Raw genomic sequence first — 19,511 nt, forward strand, 5'->3', positions numbered from 1 at the left:
TTGGGAAAGTGGCGGCACAGCTTATTTATCGTATGTGTCGTTGCTATGGCAACCAACGTGGTCGCCGGCAACGCGGGCGTTCGCAGCACGTCGAGTTGTTTCGCACACAGTAACAGCGGCATACGCTTCCAGTTTTAGTTCCTCACGTGCCATAGACGTGTTTGCAGACTAGGATATTCCTATTTGCCGCAAAGTGTTTCAGGCTACGGCAACACATTTTTGTTTTGAAGTTGCGCCGTTTCCACTGCGATCAACAGACTGATAGACGCACGGCGTTCTTTATCTGGTCAATTGCGTTTCGAGAGTGTCCTAGCGTTGTTTAGGGTAAGGGTCGGCGCGCATAGATCCCCGAACTGATTGAGGATGCAAACTATAGGTGTCCAACGTGGCCTTCATTCCTCCCTCAAATTAGCGCAACTAAGAACATTTTGAGGCTGGTTGGGCATTTAGGCACAGCATGGCGTACTTTCGGCCAATTTCATGGTTTTGGCGAAGCTCGGCGCAAAAATTAGGAATTGTATCTAATTGGCACAATTTGCCCAGCTGTTGCACCCCTGGCCTCACCACGGATGAAAATGGTATGCATTGTCTTGACAAAACAACAATAAAGTATTTCCATGAAAGAACAAGTTCACTATGATTCGTAAGACCCGATAAGATTTTTACTCCTCAAGAACTGCAGGCAATGAGACAAGTGTAACTCACTTGGGTGCAGAAGACGCCACAGTGGGGACAGCAGTGGTGCAGTTGCAGCCGGTGATCATGTGCATCACAAAACGCTCCAAAAGGCATCCTAACTGAAGCCCGTTTTAGTTCCTGTGACTCAAGTGGCTGCGTGCATCCTACAACCTGTAACATTAACACATGAGACAAAAAAAAAAACTGTAGAAGTATTTTAAATTTTCAGCATAAAGTCTAACACAAACATCATGTTCTTCTGAACTGTAAAAAATGCTTTCTCGTTGGCACTACACTGACAAACCACTGCTGTGTACAGAATGCAATTGAAAGAACACTTGGCCCAACCACCTTAAATAATGCTTTGTCAGCACGAACACTTGTCTCTAATTGCAAATTATCAATAAGATGCCCCAATACACAAAAATAAATGCTGCAATACTATTGTTAGCTGGAAAAAACAGCGCAAAAAAGACAAGGACACAGAAACACAGTGCACATACAAGCGCTGAATTTACAACTGTGTCCTCATCTTTTTTGTGCTGTTTTTCCCAGTTAACAATGTACCAACTCACCCAAATCAAAGTCCTGCTGCAATACTAACCTGTTCACCACGTAAAACCTTGATGGAGTCAAAAATGCATGATACATTACATTACGGGGGGGGGGGGGGAGGGGGGGCTGCTGAGCGCCCACGATGGCAGATGTGCCTGACTTCGGCTCCCTGTTTTCTTGTCAGTTTGAACAGTTTTTTCCAGTGATAGACCACAGTTTGTTGCCGCAGAAGTGAATGCCATTTACACGGTGAGCCTGTGTTGCACAGACAGCGTTTTTGGAGAACCTTTTTCTTTTTTTTTTCTGTGTTTTGGGACCTGACCACCCTAAGCCTAGTGAGCAGCTTCGGAGCAGCTTCGAACACGGCCAAGGGCACAGCTGCCGGCGGCCGCGTTCGCAACGCCGTGCCGTGCCTGGTGAACCTGTTACGCCCGGCGCATTTCACTCCGAATCTCAAGACGCCTACTACGAAAACGAACACAGCATGCACAAGCGTTCCAGTGAACTTGAGCGATTTCCCAACGCTATCTAAATAAAACGAGACAGTGAATGCAACGCGGTATACGTTGTTATCAGAATCGTCCACTGGACCTCGTGTCAACGACATGGGTGCGGGCTCTTCTACCAGCACCACTGAAGTTTTCGACAACGGGGTACAAAAGAATAACGCCGTGTACTACCGACGCCAAGTGTCACCGAACAGACTGCACGCCGAACGAGTGAGTCGGCCCCGCTATACTGTTTTGATTCGGCCGCTAAACAAAGTGCATGTGACAGACATTCCGAAATAAGCCCTTAAAGATGCCACAGAGCAAAGCGCTCCGTCAACCTTTATTGCAGAAATGTCAATTCTCCGCTTTGATATAACCAGTAACTGCGTACGGATCACACTGCGTGACGAAGGCCGTTTTCGAAAACTATGCACTCTCTCACGCTTAGTGGCAACAGTCAATGGTAGCGTGCAAGTAATTTATGTCGACACATCACCTCTTCAGCCACACGCAGTCGGCAGCTCTCGTGGGGTAATAAAGATCAGACCCGGCCTCACACGCAGTCGGCAGCTTTCGTGGGTAAAGGCAGCTCTCGTGGGTAAATAAAGATCAGACCCGGCCTAACGATTGAGTACATCAAAGCGCATCTGCGCTGTGAACAGGCAACAATCATCGATGTGCGCATGCTCGGCAAATTCAGCTGCTGCTTTTGACATTTGATACAGACTCCATACCGAAAAGCTTGGTGTTTGAATATGAAGTCATCCGTGTTCACGAATATCGGCCTCGCCCGGTCGCATGCTACAACTGTCATCGTTTGGGCCATGTTGCCAAATACTGTTCCTTCCTGCCAGAATGACGGGACTGTGGCAAAGCTCCGCATGAGCTCTACCCAAACTGTAAGCAGTTTCCTCATTGCGTGGCTTGTGGAGCATCCACACACATTTCACTCAGCCTTCATTGTCCTGAACGAAATTTATCTGAATCATCCCTTCCTCGCAACACTAATGATTCATTATCTACGACACCTGCCACACAGCCCACCACTCCGACGCTTCGGAAAGTAACCTGGGCTCAAACAGCCGCTTCTTCTGATCTGACTCAGCTTATCAACAGCCTTCGCCAAGAAGTACAGGAATTATGACAAGAAAATCAGAGACTTCGCGACCTCATGCTGGACCAAAAGAAAGTGAATCGGTCCCCAACGCCAAGCCGCAGTCGGTCTCAAAATAATAGAAAGAGCCGTTCTCCAACACGTCGTTCTAAACCGGTCACAGACAAGGAGTCCGCCTACACTCACATTATTGGGCTCCTGCGACAAAAACGGGCTCAAGAATCTAATAAGCTGGAGCATGCGATTCAGTCGGAGATGGTTAACACTCTAACACAAGCCCTTAATACCATGCAAACTCGGTTTCAAAATATGTTTGATGAACTGCAGCACAGTGTCCTCGCTGATGACAATAAGCACCGCAAACCAGGGCCTTCCTCATGAGCTCTTTCGCTCAGGGGGTGCAGTGGAATTGTTGTAGTTTTAACCAAACGCGCTCCAATATCCGTAACTATGCTCAAAGGCGTCGCCCCTTGTTCCTTATTCTTCAGGAGACGCGCGGCACATGCTTACTTCCTGGTTACCGTGCTTTTCAGACACTAACCATCAAACATAAGCGGCAGCTTCCCAAAGGCCAGGCAGTGCTTCTCGTGCCTAATGACTGTCCGGCCACTCAATTGGACATTCCTGATCTTAGTTCTAATGCTCGCGAAATAGCAGCTGTTAAAATTTGTCCTCCAGGCCAAAAGCCCTTTGTGGCCGTGTCTGCGTATTTTCGCCCAGAAAATATTTCAGTTGGACCATACACATGGCTGGAGACGCTTAAGCAAGCATCTAAGAACCTCCCTCTGCTCATTGGGGGTGATTTTAATGCTCATCACCCTGCCTGGGGTGCCCGAAAGCCGAATAAACGCGGAAAATATCTTTACGACACTGTTGAACTCTCTTCTGTGGAAATTTGTAATGCCCCCGACACCCCTACAAGAATAGAACTACATAGAGCGCAAAGAGACAGGAACCTTACCCTCGCCAGCCCCCAATTCGTACGGCACTGGACAGTCTCCGGCCAGTCATGGGGCAGTGATCATCTCCCGATATTTGTGGCACTTCATCAAAAACACCTCTGGATCAAAACAACAACAATGACTAATTGGAATACTTTTCGCAGTAATGTTACTGGATCATTCTCGACAGTTGGGGGGCCTTCTGGACATTGTTCAACAGGCCCGTGAGCTGGCACGCGAAACAGTGCCATGCGAAGACCATACTCAACCGATGGATAACCATTTAGGCAATTTATGGAAAACAGCAGACTATTTAGTCAGAAGATACCACTCGCAAGGCAAACGACACTCTGACCTCATGAAAATTAGGCGCCAATTAAAGCTTATCAATGAATATCAGCTCCAACTTCAAAGTGAAGCCTGGCGATCCACCTGCGAACGCCTTGGCCGTGTACCGGGCCTCCAAGGCCTATGGCGCATTTTTCGTAGCCTCAGCAGGAAAGGAAAGGGCAACCCTCCTCTGGCCGAGCTGTTCCTCAAAGCAGATCCGTCAGTTGTGGAAGACGAAGTTATTACCACTTTCTTTCCTCACGCTTCACTCACTCCGCCTACATCACCGAAAGCCTGCACCATAACACAGCCTGATCCGAATCTCGATCGCCCATTTAGCATGAAAGAAATGTTAGCAGCCATCAAATACGGGCATCCTCGATCGGCGCCTGGCCACGACCGAATCACATGGCAAGAACTCCGCAACCTCAGAGATGAAGCACAGGATGCACTTTTGGCGGTAATCAATGACCTCTGGGGCCTCAGGAAATGTTCCGGAGAACCTTAAGATGTCTCTCATTTATCCTATTCCGAAACATGAAAAAGAGAAGACCCTCTGCAAGAACCTCCGGCCAATATCTTTAACCTTTACTTTATGTAAGCTCATTGAACGCATGATTCACACACGCATGTCCCATTACCTCGAGATAACCCGGCCGGGATACCATCCAGCCCAGGCGGGTTTCCGCCCTAACCTCGGCACCCATGACTGCCTTTGGCTTCTACGGTGCTATATCAATCGTACTTCAAGAAAGATGTTGCCTGACTACTTGCTGGCCATCGACATGCAGAAAACGCTCGATAATGTTAACCATAACGCCATTCTTGAAGAACTAGCTAAGCGCTACCCAAGTCAGCGTGCGCAGACATGGATTCGAAATTTCCTTGCAGTTCGGCCCATTCGCTTAAGCGGTGCATCACCTGGATGGAGCCCGAAAACTTACTACTTAGACAGAGGTGTTCCACAGGGATCTATTTTAGGACCAACGCTGTTTAATCTGGCCATGAGCAGGGTAGCAGAAAACCTTGAACGGGACACCACGGCTAGATTTGCCATCTACGCCGATGATATTACTATATGGACAGAGGAAGTGGATTATTCTGACAAAGAATCAATGCAGACCGAGCTGCAGGCAGCCCTCCTTAGTTTAGAATCCACTCTTAAGAAAGTAGGCCTGCAGCTTACTCCACATAAGACGGAACTTATAAGCATAGACGGCAAGAATTGCACCAACCCGAAAATGTGCATCTCACTCCATATTGGATCACACACTATACAATCAAAGAACGGACAAATCAAAGTTTTAGGTTTGCCAATCGCCAGCTGCAACAGCCCACAGAAGTGGGTACGTGGACTGCGGCAGGCATGGCCAGCCACGTTACAAATGATACGTCGTCTGTCCAACAAATACGGAGGTGGACGAAAACAAGCCTGTCGCACCTTTTCAAGAGCTGAGGCCGTTGAAAGATTTTGTACAGCGCACCCATATACACGTTCTCTCCAACGGACATCCAAAAATTGGAACGCTTTCATCGGGCTACTCTCCGTACCATCACGGGCCTTCCTAAACACACTAAATATCCGCCCTTGAAAGCGCAGGGGGCTGGCCCCCTCTGCAAGACATCATCCATGAAGCCAACACAACACCACACCCGCCTGGAAAACATGCCGCAAGGTCGTCACCTTCTGGCCTGGAATTGTCAGCGGCATGATGATGCACCTCTTTTTAATCAGTTCTTACCCCCATGGGAAACTCCAATAGCCTCTCAACTGTTCTGTCGCCCCATATCTCGTCACAATAATACTGCCCGCCAGTTTCTTGCCCCGCGACAACTCAGGGAAGCGAGCTTAGATACCATGGACATATACACGGACGCTGCCCTTTCCGATGGCGAAGCTTGTATGGCATGGATCTGCGCGCAGACCACCCAGTACACTGGGGCCTACAGGTGCCATCTACCGAACGGTACCCCTATGCATGTCGAACTGCTTGCCATATGAGGAGCGACTGCAAGCCTCCCTTACACTATACAGAAACCCCTTCGGGTCTTTACCAACTCGCACGCTGCCTACTCGGAAATATTTCGCCCAGCGTCGGAGAATGCTACAACTGCTGCTATTCAAAGCATCATTCGTAGGCATGAAAAAGCCGGCAGGCCAACAGAAATTATCTGGATGCCGGGGCATACGGCTGTGCCCGGGGGCAATACGGCAGCACACGCCGCTGCTGCTTCCGCAGGTGGGTCGACCAATCTTTCTCTGCCCCCACCCCTCAGGTTCACAGGGTGAACCTGTATGAGCTCCTAAGTCAAATGGCTCCCTCGGTAGTCACAATGCACTATGTACGCACGTCCCTGCGTCATGCTAGTAAAAAACGCATTGTGCCGGTTGCCCCACCAATCCTATTTTCCAGCAAATGTCCGCTTCCACGCTCCCAAGAAGTCTTCATTAATAAGGCCTACGCGAATTCTGCATACACGCCATACTTTTTAGCAAAATGGCGACAACCGGACATTGCGACAGTGACGTGCAATCACTGCGGGCTGCGCTGCCGTGCAGACCTTCACCACTTACTGTGGCAGTGTTCTGCATTCGAAAAAGGGCGAATGGCCATACAAGCTTTGCAAACCACAAATTATCGTGAAGCGCTCCTTACCGACCTGGACACACAGTTATTATTTGCCCGATATGGAAGTCAGAGCGGCCTGATCAGAGTGGTTTAGGGGGTCCGACAAACCACAGTACTGACCCTATACCGCCTCGGTACCAGTGATGGTGAATACAATAGGTGTGAAACCCATGATACTGTGAACTAGTAACATAGTTAGAAAGTCCTGCTTATCCCTACAGAGGTCCTGTGCCTCCTTTTCTTTTTTTTTTTCAATAAAGGACTTTCCATCCATCCATCCATTACTTTACTACTTAAACATATTACAAAAACACTGAATTTTGTACTTGTTCATTTAAACTTCTGTTCCAACTTTATTTAAAGATTGGTTTGGTGCTGCTGATATGGATTATCGCAAATAACCAGATCATCTGGGGAAAGGAACACAGAAACCAAGGTGATTGAAGTATGTCCAAGATTTATAACTTAATAGCTCCTCATTATTTTAGTATGCTCAGGGGTAGAAGCGGGTTTCAGTATTGTGGAGAAGCTTTGGGAGCTGGAATAATGCAGTTTTGGAACAGCTTCGAAGCAGTGAATAGGGAGTTTTGGAGCAGCTCTGGAGCAGCAAAAGGTATGCTTTGAAGCATGAAATTTCATTTTAGAGCAGATTTTTCGCGCAATACATCACTGTTATTTACAATTTTTGCTCTCTGGTAAACAAAAAAAATCAGTGGTTTTTTTCTGAGCATGCAATGCTGATCCAGACTTACCCGAAATTCATATTTATTAAATGAGCGTCAAACTCCGCAAAAAAAAAAACATATACTTAACGTACTACGGTCGGTTTTTTTTATAGACTATTTGATAGACCAATTTAGTTCGTTATATTCATTTACCAGTCAATTTTACTTCATTGAAATAAGGTTTAAAATGCATTGTTATCAATAGAACTTTCAAGGGGAATTTCATTTACTTCGATATATCCATTATTTTGTTATATCCTATTACATCATAACGAAGTTTGAGTGCATATAGAGTCGCATAATAAGGTATGCACACAAACGCCACCTTAGCAAGAATCATGCATTGTGTTAACGTGGCACAAGGTTCATGCATGATCCGAAATACGCCGTTTGATATGAATGTGGAATTTTATATGGACACGGTTGCGTCCTTCGCGTAGCCCATGTGTGTTGCTCGGCCAATGATAGAACTCTTAGACTACATTTGGCGTAGCATGCGTGAATTGCCGTTTAGGCACGGCTTGGTACAGCAGGCCCGATTGGCAAAGCATGGGGCAATTAGATCAGCCCTTCCACCCCTGTATGCTTTGTAACCTTGCTCCTGTGCATCAGGAACATTTATCTCTCTCTCACTAAAGAGCTGAAACAGTAAAACATGTTCATATACAGAAATATTTGTATACTTAAAACCCCAAGTGCAAGAAAAAAAAAATAAACAGGAGTGGGAACAGGCACTGTCACTAACCTTGCCTTGCAAGGAGTCCAGACCTTGACAGTGTAGCTGGTTCTTTGTTGCAGGTTGACTTTTCTCATTGCAGGAGCATGGCCACAGGCGTGACGGTGAGTTAGCATCCCACTGCATACGAGGAGAGTCAAAAGATGATATAGGCTATGTTTTTTACATTCTTTCTTTAGTGAAGCCCAACAATACTACAAAAATACAAAAGCATTTCACCCGTACCATAGGCTGTGTGACTACAAAATAGAGGTGGTACCTATCTGTGTTTTTTTTATTCAAAGGGATCAAAATTGTCAGCGATGTGTCTTCAGCAACAAATCTTGCCATTCTTCACGCATTCCAGACAAAACGATCCACACTTATGCACATATGCATCATGCTTACAAGAAACAGTTTTGTATTAAGCAAAAAAAGGAAAATTGATAGGCGAGTCCTTTTTTATTGCACACTGCCAAGGTTTCTAGATTTCGTAACATGGGGCCAAATTGGTATAACTTCAGGCTTTCGATAGGAAAAGCTTCGCCTTTGCTAATTATACTCTTTGGATACTTTTTAAATACTGCACTTATCATCAAATATGAATACAAATATGTGTGGCACATAATATGCAGCAACTTTAGCACCATAGACTTCATAGAGAGGGAGCCAGCAAAAACACAGAAACACGTACACAAGAAGGTGGTACATACAGATGAATGCAGGGCATTCATCCAGCATTTGTCGTGTGTACCGCCTTCTTTTTGTGCACGTGTTCCTTTGTTTTCGCTGGCACCACGTCTTTGAAGTGAGTGATGCACCAGCTGGCCCAACAGCTAGCACTTTTTAACTTTAGAAAATATTTATGCTGTTGCGCGGGCCCAGGCCAAGGTTGGTTCTGAGCTTAAAGAAATGATGGTGACATTGCAGAAAAGTATATATCGGATCAATATTAAATTGGAGTTAATAGAAGAGAGAGAAAATATCACGGATCAAAGATTAGGTAAAATTGAAGTGTATATCTTAATGAGACAGTGGCTCCTGCTATAGAGCGGGAGTGCTCTCAGCCGCTCGCCCAGCAGGACAAGTCCCCTAGAGGATTGTAACTAAACATGAGTAAACCAAATTTACATAGCCAAGATGGCGGCTTCATTAAATAGTTCATTCGGTATTTGGCCGTGGAATCGTAGAGGGTTCAATGATAAGAAGGCATCCCTGCAGCAGTTTGTTAGAACAAGCAATGTGAAACCTGAAGTTATCATGTTGCAGGAAACTCTGACGTTTAGCGTAACTTTGACCGGTTTCAAAGCGGAGGTTAAAGATAATGAGAAGGGCAGAGGGCTCGCAGTAGAAGGTTGGCGTATGTTAGGCATGATCTTCACATGGCGGATTGCAGGAATGAATATATTATGGTTGAGGTAATTTTAGGTCGGCAAGGAGCAAGTCAGAGGAGTGTTAACCTGCTTAACTTGTACAGCAGCGCTAGCGACACGAAACAGAGTTTTAAAGCTCTCTCGAGCAAGGCAGCCAATCTCGCTAAGTATGCACCGTTGCTTATTATACGGGACTTTAATGTGACCTAACGTGTGTGGAAGTATGTCTATAGCACAGCCAAAGGCGAGAGACTATGGCAACAAGCACTAGAATTAAATTTATCTCTCATTACAAAACCTTCCCATCCAATTCGTTGCAGCACGTCGACATGTAAAGATTGGACACCAGATCTTGCTTTTGTTCGTGAGGTGGTGGATTTATCCTGGTGAAATTCTAATATAGATTTTGGCAGCGATCATTACATACTTATGATTACTTTAGAGGTGGCTCTTAAAAAGGGGGAAAACATTTAATCTTGTTGACTGGGATGCATTTAGGAAACGAAGAGAACAGAGAAACGAAGGTCAGGGCAATGAGTTGACCTTGGAACAGTAGACTAGTCAGCTCAAGAGTTACGTTGAGGCAACCTATAAATAACTTAAAACAGATATGGACACAAATCAAATCGATAGTCGTCTGGAACACTTGTTGGAAGCGAAGCAGTCACTGTTGACGAGACGGGAGGGTCAGCAGTTCAACAGAAGGCTTAGAAAGCGTATAGCAATGGTTAATAAAGAAATTGAAGGCAACTGTCAGGTATTGTGCAAGCAGCAATAGGATAAAGTATGCAATGCTGTGGATGGTGGTATTAAAAGGGGGGCGCCTGGAATTTACTCAGAATTTACTGGATGAGACTAATTCAAAGTCTAATCAGAGGACGGTGATTGGTGAGCTGGTCCATGAGGCGTGCCAAAACTCATAAGAGAAAGAGGTGCTGAAGAATTAGCCGAGAAATGCCTTCCACTGCAAACCTGCCAGGCTGCATCCGACGTTCTTTTGGAATATAGTAGAAATGAGAGTATACTTATGGATAAGGAATTTAATGAAAGTGATACAAGGATGGCATTGCAGGATCTTAAGTTGATTGGCATCAGGGCCGGATGGCATTTCTAATAAAATGTTAAGGACGTTAGACGAGGTGTCTATTGAGTTCCTTACGCAAGAGATAAATAGCCGATGGAAGGAAGGATTTTTTCCAGAAGAGTGGAAACTTGCGACTACTGTTTGCATATCGAAACAAGGCAAGAGCGTAGGGCTGAAAAATCTCAGACCAATTCCGCTAACATCGTGTTTGAGGAAAGCTGCTGAGCATGTCATTTTAAATAGGCCGACCTGTTATGTTGAGGACTATGGTGTCTTTTCACACTCGATTATAGGTTTTCATTCCGGCCTTTCGACTCAAGATGCTGTGCTCAGAATTGAGCATTACTTACTTGATCGGCGGACAAGGAACACTAAGGTACTACTTGGACTTGATGTGGAAAAAGCTTTCGACCATCTCCGACACCCCTTCACTCTACAAGTGCTGTCTCTACAAATTGGGTTGTCGTAGTACACCACAAGGATTCGTACTCTGGCCAATGTTGTTCAATCTGGTGATGTCAAAACTAGCTAACGTACTGGACACTGTCGAGGGTACTGGCTATATACGCAGACAACGTCACGGAATGTAGTGTCGAAGGTAGTGACGGAGAGCTTGCGGCTAGGCTGCAGGAGGTGTTAACGCTTACGGAAAACTGTTTAACTCGTATAACACTCAAAGGCACCTCTGAAAAGTCAGAGTTGTTAATCTTCAAATCGAAAAAGTTCGGTCGTAGGCCGAAGAATTGGGTACCGAAAGTTGAGATTGCATCGCAGTCGTACTAGCAATGGGTCATTGGTACCAAAAGTCAATGCTATTAGGGTCCTTAGTTTTGTAACTAAAGCAAATGGATCGAATAGTATAACTATTCAGCGTATTACCAAGAAGACACAGGAGGCCATAAGACTTATCCGAAGGATCTCTATGGAGAAGAAGATTCGATGTGCTTGGTTCACGCTTTTATTTTGTGCCATTTTTAGTATGTAGCTGCTATGCTAAATTAGAAAAGAGAAAGACAAATTGGAAGCTTTAATTGGAAAATTCGTTAAGGCAGCACTCGGTTTGCCTCTGAGTACGTGAAATGATATGTTGTTGCAGCTGGGTTTGCATAATACTCTTGATGAAATTGCCGAGGCTCAGCGTATAGCACAGAGAGAGTGGTTGCTGAGTACGCCAGCTGGTAGGTATATCTTGCAGTCAATCGGAGAATCGGTGGCGACTCGTGATGGTGCGCGCCTATACGAGTTAACAGTGAACGTCAGGGCTAATATCATGGTTCGTCCGTTCCCGCGAAATGTGCACCCTGTGCATAATGTAGGGAGGCGAATGGCGAGAGTAAGGGTTTTTTGCGCGAGGCAAAGGATCAGGAGGAAGAGTCTGTGTTTGTTGACGCAGCATGGATTAACGGGAAAGATGCTTACTTGGTCGTAGTGGTAAATGGGAAAGGGAGAGTTCGAAATACCGCTTCCATTTATACGAAAGATCCCAGGGCCGCTGAGCAGGTGACTATTGCCCTAGCACTCATTGATTCGGGAAGTTTCAGTATTTAGTGACTCTCACTCAGCAATTAAAGCCTTTTTAAGGGGAGTTATTAGCGAACCGGCTTACAGACTGCTGCAGGGTAAGGATATCACCCCGCATACCATTACTTGGTTTCCAGCGCACATGAAGTCAGTGGAATGAGCCCTTCATAACCTCAACGAGCTGGCGCACAGGGAGGCACGAGGAATTAGTGTGCCGTGCAATCGCTGAGGCAGCTGAATCTGTCGCTCCGGAGTTTTTGGGACCAGCTGTTAATTTACAATGATATAACTAAACATTATTACTTAGAACGCAGGTAATTCCCCTAGCCACATTATAGACTTAACGGGCCACAGGCAATTACATTAAAACTTTTGCAGATGCGGACGCACTCCAACCCGGTCGTCATAAATAAAATTAATCCAGACTGTGGGGCTTCAATTTACTGTAGCAAGGGTGGGGGCTTGATCAATTTTGAACACATGCTCTGGCCCTGCTCGGCAATGCCCGCTGCGGCTTCTCATAGAGAACAGTGGTGGCAGCGAACGCTGCACAGTGATATGCTGGTGGACCAACTCAGGGCTGTCCGGAGGGCCCGTGTGGCGGCAGAGGAACTTGGCCTCTATGTCCCAACGTGGGAGCAGCCAGCATCAGTCGTGGACTGATCCTCAGGAGTTCAATAATGTTTTCCATAAAATACATAGCATACACAAAAACCATGGCATTTTAAATTATGTCCATCATCATCACCATTCGAATGCAGACACTTTCATTTCAGCCAGAGAATCCAAAAATTCTTATGTGTGCAGCGTTAGCTGGAGTGGGAGCTGCGGTGTCTACAAGTGCAAGGGCTGGTTAAACCAGTGGTAGATTTCTCGACAAAGATACAGAACTAAATATTTGTCCGCCAGAAACACTATGGCACAACTTGCAAAGGGAGCAATAAAGCTGCTTGTCCTGTCAAGATCAAATGCAGAGGTCAAGCGAGTTTTCTCATTGACAGCTACCACTAAAGCTGCCTTTATGCACAGAATGCCTGATGGTCTTGTAATCTCACTTTTAATAATGAAGTTCGGAGAGAACTTTGCCAGCTTCTGCTTTGATATGTTCGGGTTGGCTACTTTCTTAGCTACTTTTCGTGATTTCTTGACTACCTTTCCCATTTGCAGCCTCGTAAACCTGCACAAAACTCTTATAAAGTCCGGAAATTCACATGGGGAAGTCATTTCCAGTCCTTAAAAGATGTGTAAAAATTGAAAAACAAAAAAATGTCAAGAGGGCCAATTAAAAACTTGCAATCAATGGGACGAAAACCTCCAATCTTCTCCTTACCCACCGTGCTATAACAGCAGCTGCTCCCAATCCATTTTTCTGTATGTTTGCGGATGCGTAACTGTAGGAGTGTTAATTAGCAACCCATATAGCCTAAGTAGAGAATATGAAGCATCCTTTTTGCTTAAATAGACCGACAAGTGATATGTCTTCCCCCCCCCCCTCCTTTTTTTTATTGAGCGAAAAAAGCTCATCCTTTGTAGTAGTATATCTGTAGTAGTTAATCCCAAAAGCACATAGTTATTTTATAGGCAGCATTTTTCAATCTGAAAGGCTCCGAGCACAAATGTCCCTTTCTTCCAGCAACGCTGAAAATTGATAGCGATGTCGCTAGCCCTTGCAATTTGAGAAAGCTGTCCTGCTTTCACAGGATTTCTTGTAACCAAGCTCAAGAACCTTAAGTGATAAGCAGATGGTACTAAGTGACAACGCCTCTTGATGCGTGCAACCACGCATTATTAGCACTGTCCACGTTAGTTTGTTCTATTTTAATATCGATGGCCATCGACTTGCGATTGCCGCCCGCACTGCCCTGCGGTCCACGCAAACAAATCGCCGAACAGACAGAGGCCAGATTTGAGAAAAGAAGAAAAAAAAGAAGCATGCCAGTTACACTGTGGAACGGCCGCCACCGAAACACCAGTCGAACATAAAGCTAAGCCTAAAGCTCGTGTGGCCCAGAGCAGGCACGCAGCGATGCCTCAAAGCGCTCGTTGAGTGTTTCAATTACAAAAAGGAGTAGTATTGAAAAACGCCGTTCATGAAAACTGTGCCACATGATTTCAGATTCGTCATGAGTCACGAACAAAGCGCCAAGGTGCCCGTTTAAACTGGTTTGAACACTACGGGCTCTGTGCACCACGGGTTTGTAGAATCGTGCAAGTTTCATACAGTGCACTGTATACGAGTATTTAGTGCTGCTATTAAGTGGGTCTCTCGCTACCTGCAGACAGCGATGTGTGGCACGAGTGGGCGTAGGTAACTGTTAAGCGTGGACATGAAAGCCACGACAACCAGAGCAACGTGCTACACACAACGAAGAACCTGAGAGTCAAAACTCCGCTATGCGTGCCACTCGATTAGGGTGGGCTAACTTGGTGGTTTTGGCTAAATGACAGTGGCGCCAGAACACGCAGTCCAGCTAGCAGAACCAGCACGCTTGATGCACGACAGCACATTTTTGCACGCTCATGCATATTTACAACAGTCCAGAGAAGATTACGGCGGCACCGTGGAAGCCTTTGTCACCAGAAAGGTGCAAAGTAAAAAACACTCTAGGGCGCATCTTCTTTTCTAGGTATTTTTGGTGCTGCTCGGGAAATAATGTAGCCAACTCAGCCTTTTTTCCTACTGCAGCTGAGGCTGGCACCAAAGTTCTTGCTTGTTTCAGAGCAGTTCGGCCCATTTTTCGCTATTTTTATGCTTTTGGAGCAGCTTAGTGCAAGAAAACGAAAACATATCCGAAATACGCAATATTCGCAGCTGTCTCAACCCTGTAAATGGTTCAACTTTATTACACCTGCTACCAAGCCTCCTCACCCAACAAAACACCTGTGTAGAGTACTTTCCCAAAGCAGTTTCAAGCATTTGCACGGCTCTGTTAGAACACATGCAGACGTAGAATGCAGGGTTTGAGAGTAGCACGAATCCAGATTTTTTTTTCAACGATCGGGATTTCTCACCCACAACTAATGCTGCTGACATCCCATTTCTTGTGACATAAGTTATACAACTCTAAAGTGTCGCAATTCCAAACAAACTCTGACAGCAGTGGGTACCTTGATGAAGGCAATACCTTGCCTCTAGTTACATTTAATGTTCGATGGTTTTTCTGCCGTGCAACAAAAGACGATAGTCGCTGTTTCATAGTGTTTTTATGCCCTATTCCTTGGCTAGAATCTGCATGCAGCATTCATTCTCCTACACTAAAGCAGAGGGAGTTGTGTTCACCGAATTCGCCTAAACTTTTAACTTATTTTGGTAGTCCTCCAATTTTAGCTATGCACTACGTACAATAGGAGTGCTGGCGGTAACATATTGCAAGTAAGGCCGTTAGCCGTACCTGGTTACTTTTATCACTAACTTAGTGATGCACTCGATACCATTTCGAAACTGTAACGGCTCGGTAACATACTAGCATTACCATTTCTCAGTAACACGTGATGTCACATTACTCGTTACTTTTTTCACCTTGTGGGTGCAATTTTCCCACAGCTTGCTCCGACAATTCCTTTTGACGCAGTGTTGGACAACTGTTAGCCTGCCAGGCGTGGACAAAGAATGCGCAGGCAAAAACAGTTTCGCAGTAATAGGACAAGTTGGCCAATTGTTTGGAATTCATTGTGACTTTAGTTTACAGCACAACACTAGAGACACGAACACAAAAAAGGACATGGCACCAACTCTCCACTGATATTTATTGAAAAGTGAATTGTGAAACATACATATATATAGCTGAACACAGATATATCGAACTCTAAGGAGATCGTAAATTAGTTTGATATATCGAAAATTCGATATTCAAAAAAACACAGGCCCCGAGAGCTTACCTGTAGCAGACCATCACCTACAATAGGTGCATCCAAGAGTGACAACTAATTCCGCACACACGTCGCAAACGAATGTTTTATTTGCGTAAATCGCCTATCTTGGCCCGCTTCTTTATTTTCAAAATGAAGTTGCAGACGCTAGTCTCAATCTTATCAAGGCTGTCCAGTTACAAGAGCACGGTTTCCTCCGTGTTTCCAATACAACGGCAAATGAACGGCGAACCCTGCTGCCATCAGCATGGAGTAAGCGCTTGTAGCTAGCACCTCATCCAGACGATCCTCCTTCTCACTTGAGCTGTCGGCCTGGGTATGCCAAGTCCCTGCGACTGCAACTACTATGTCCTCGTCAGTGAGGCTCGCAACAGCCGGAGCATCGCAGTCCGCTTCCAGGAAATTGTCCGCAGACACTTCATGTGGAACATCTGTCAGGAAGGGAACAACTCGCAAAACGCGTCGTCTAAGCACTCGTCATTGTCGTCTTCACCGGTTTCCGCATGTTCCGCCTGTCTAATGACAGGCTTCCAACGTTTGCTGCTCCGCCCCTATCTGCGTTGTTCTTCAACAGTGTACTCGGAGTGCTCCGTGGTATCCCGAAGTCGTTCGTGACAGTCAAACATTTCTCACCCGGCTTAACACGCTGATTAGCCTTCAACTTCATCGCAAAATCAAGGGTCTTGCGCTTCTAAACGCTGGCCATAGCTACATGAGACGTCGACAATTCAAGGAGTCGGCAGCGGCTTTGCACATCAAGCACGCAAGATAACGATGCATAGACGACGCAACAATGGAAGCGAACTGCGGCAACAAAGCGCTTGCGAGGCGATGGTTACCGGCAAGGGCAACAGCAAAAGGCGCGAGCTGTGGTTGGCTGAAAACTCAAAATAGCAACAAAAAAAGAAAAGGCTAAAGGAGAGGTCGTCGGCTCCTTCGTTTCTGCTTTCCAAGCCGACGGGTACGATGAGAAAGAAACAACAACAAAAAAAGCCATTCCGCAAGTTGAAGACTGAAGTCCGAGAGCTCTCGCCCTTACCTTTTTAAAAATTGAGCGCTTCGGGTTTGGACGGAGGCACAGGGCTGCGCGGTGGTCGCCAGGCGCTGCGAGTGCCAAAGTGCACTTCTAACTCGCGTGCAGGGTCGCGCTACCACCAAAATCATGGGGCGCAACAAGTGCCGAAGCGCAGCTTCCAGCTCGCGTGGTGTTCGATATATCGGAAGGCGGATAAAAATACATTTAGATATAAAAGTGCGAATTTCTATACTTTTACAAAGAAACTTCAAGGGGATAACTTGCGAGCTTGATATACCCAAAAATTTGATATATGCAAATTCTATGTATCCATGTTCGATTGTTACAAGTGCAAAAATCGCGACATGCACAAGGCACAAGGAAACATTCCGGCAGCGTCGCCATGAAAAGACATTCAAGATCGACACAAATAAATTTTTTCTCATGCAGAAAAACTGACGCTTAACTGATGCAGATCTTGTCTCTTATCGATATGTTATAGTCCTCAGCAATTGCTCTTGTCAATTTGTTTGAGTGTTTAAAAATGGCAGAGGTTAAAAATGGCAAATAGGACGACACCCACATGACCTACAGTGATTCGTCAGATGAAGTCACGCATCCCCTTGAAGTGAGAGCTCATGCTCTCTCAGCCAAACATCAACACACCATTTCGTTTGCCCTACGTACTCCCCTCCACATGATAATGGAATGACATACACAACTTCTTTAACAGAGGGGATGTGCTTGTTCCTATGATTAACTATTACGGTGTCCCCATATGTTGGCAATATAGCTGGCTACATTGCAGGCTTTTTGTGTCTGAATCTATGGCAGCGAATTCTCTGTGTGCCATGCCACTGGTGTAGCATCAACAGCATCAGCGTCACATAAACGGCGAACGTTCCTTTACTCTGCTTGTTCCTAGGGGCATAGTCAATCATCATGCAGATGCGACATATCCTGCGTTTCACAGAAAAGCGAACATCGACGTCGTACCTAGAATCTACTAAACCCGTGCGCTAGTCCATGTACGTAAGGAAACACTGCACTTTCTTTGTTTCATCAGATTTTGTATTATTACCTTTACTTTTCACGTATTTGACGTTACCACTGATATGTTCGCATACAGCATCAGGGTAACTACAGCATCAGGGTGACCCGCATCCATTAGGCGTTTTACCAGATCACAAAAAGCGAATTCGGCCACATGCATGCACAATTTCTTCAGAGACGCATTTAGGATGGCCTTCGCAACAGTTCTCTTGTCGACCTTGAAATGACCGGATTTAAAATTTAGGATGGGTGCCCAAAATTTAGGATGGGTGTTTCAGGGACGCTGAAACACGTTAAAAAAAAAACAAGATTATGGTGTCATGATACGTAATTTCATGAGGCAAACTCGAAAGCGAAGTCGAAAATTTGCATAAACCAATGCAAATTACTTCATTTTGCCGAAAACAAGCAGCCGGCGCCGCAGCTGCCAACCAGAGTTTCACCACCGCTGCGATTGGTCTAAGCACGACGTCACTGTCAGGAAGGTGAAGACGGCTGACTGCGACCGCTGGCAGGTAATGCCGTGTATCTGTTGAGGAACTGCGCCGTTCTCCCTACCGAGCTGCAGGAATTAGGTGCCTTTTCCTTTACTTTCCACCACCACTTTCTGTTGAAATCAGGCAGTTGCTGTAAGTATGGCGAACTGTGAAAGTCGGACCGAGGTCACTGTACATCCGTACATGTTTGAGCCGGTCGCCAGTTTAAGGACGATGAGTGAAGCGGCACAGGGAAGCGAGTCCCAGCCAGCCTTCGACCCCGTCGGAAACAGACTGGCACATATAAAATGCTCGCCAGTGCTGAATTTCACTGCCAGTGCTTAATTTCACTGTTACAAATGATATGCTTATCAGCAGATATCAAGTTCGATAAGAAACAGCATGATAAGACAGATGCTTGGGCTAGTTGGTGAGAGTTGAAGTTAGCGAGTATGTTGAAGAAACAGCAGCATCAGCACTCGCTTTTAGCCTATTGGCACGGTCTGTGCTAGGCGCGGGCAGAGTGCAGAAACATCAGCTGTTCTTTGATTTCACAGCTCACTTCATCACGTTTGTCTGAAGTGTTTTCTTTTAGCTGCAGCGGCCCATTTTGCAGCCATCTTCTGACCCTGAGGAAACTTGTGAAAACCGGCCTCATCACAACCAACCGAAGTGCTGCGGCAGCCTTATGCCAGAGGAAACTTGTGAAAACCGACCTCATCGCAACCACACAGTAACTTGGCATCGCGAGTCCCCTCAACCTTGAAAAAACAAAACTAGTGAATGTCGGATGGCGATTGATTTGTGGGGTTTAACGTCCCAAAACCACCATATGATTATGAGAGACGCCTTAGTGGAGGACTCCCGATATTTCGACCCCCTGGGGTTCTTTAACGTGCACCCAAATCTGAGCACATGGGCCTACAGCATTTTCACCTTC

General features: G+C 45.8%; 1 protein-coding gene across 5 annotated transcripts in view; it reads right to left on the bottom strand.

The window, feature by feature from the left end:
* Nucleotides 1-19,511, bottom strand: part of LOC119187730 (histone-lysine N-methyltransferase EHMT1-like) — a 284,030-nt gene that overhangs the window by 240,795 nt on the left and 23,724 nt on the right. For all 5 annotated transcript variants that reach the window (XM_075878680.1, XM_075878676.1, XM_075878679.1 and 2 more), the window contains 2 exons: nt 8,210-8,320; nt 706-849 (listed from right to left, as the gene is read on the bottom strand). In XM_075878680.1, the coding sequence (XP_075734795.1) occupies nt 706-849; nt 8,210-8,320 (255 nt within the window). The remainder of the gene's footprint in view (nt 1-705; nt 850-8,209; nt 8,321-19,511) is intronic.

The sequence above is a fragment of the Rhipicephalus microplus genome, chromosome X, assembly GCF_043290135.1.
Source record: "Rhipicephalus microplus isolate Deutch F79 chromosome X, USDA_Rmic, whole genome shotgun sequence".
NCBI classification, from domain to species: Eukaryota; Metazoa; Arthropoda; class Arachnida; order Ixodida; family Ixodidae; genus Rhipicephalus; species Rhipicephalus microplus.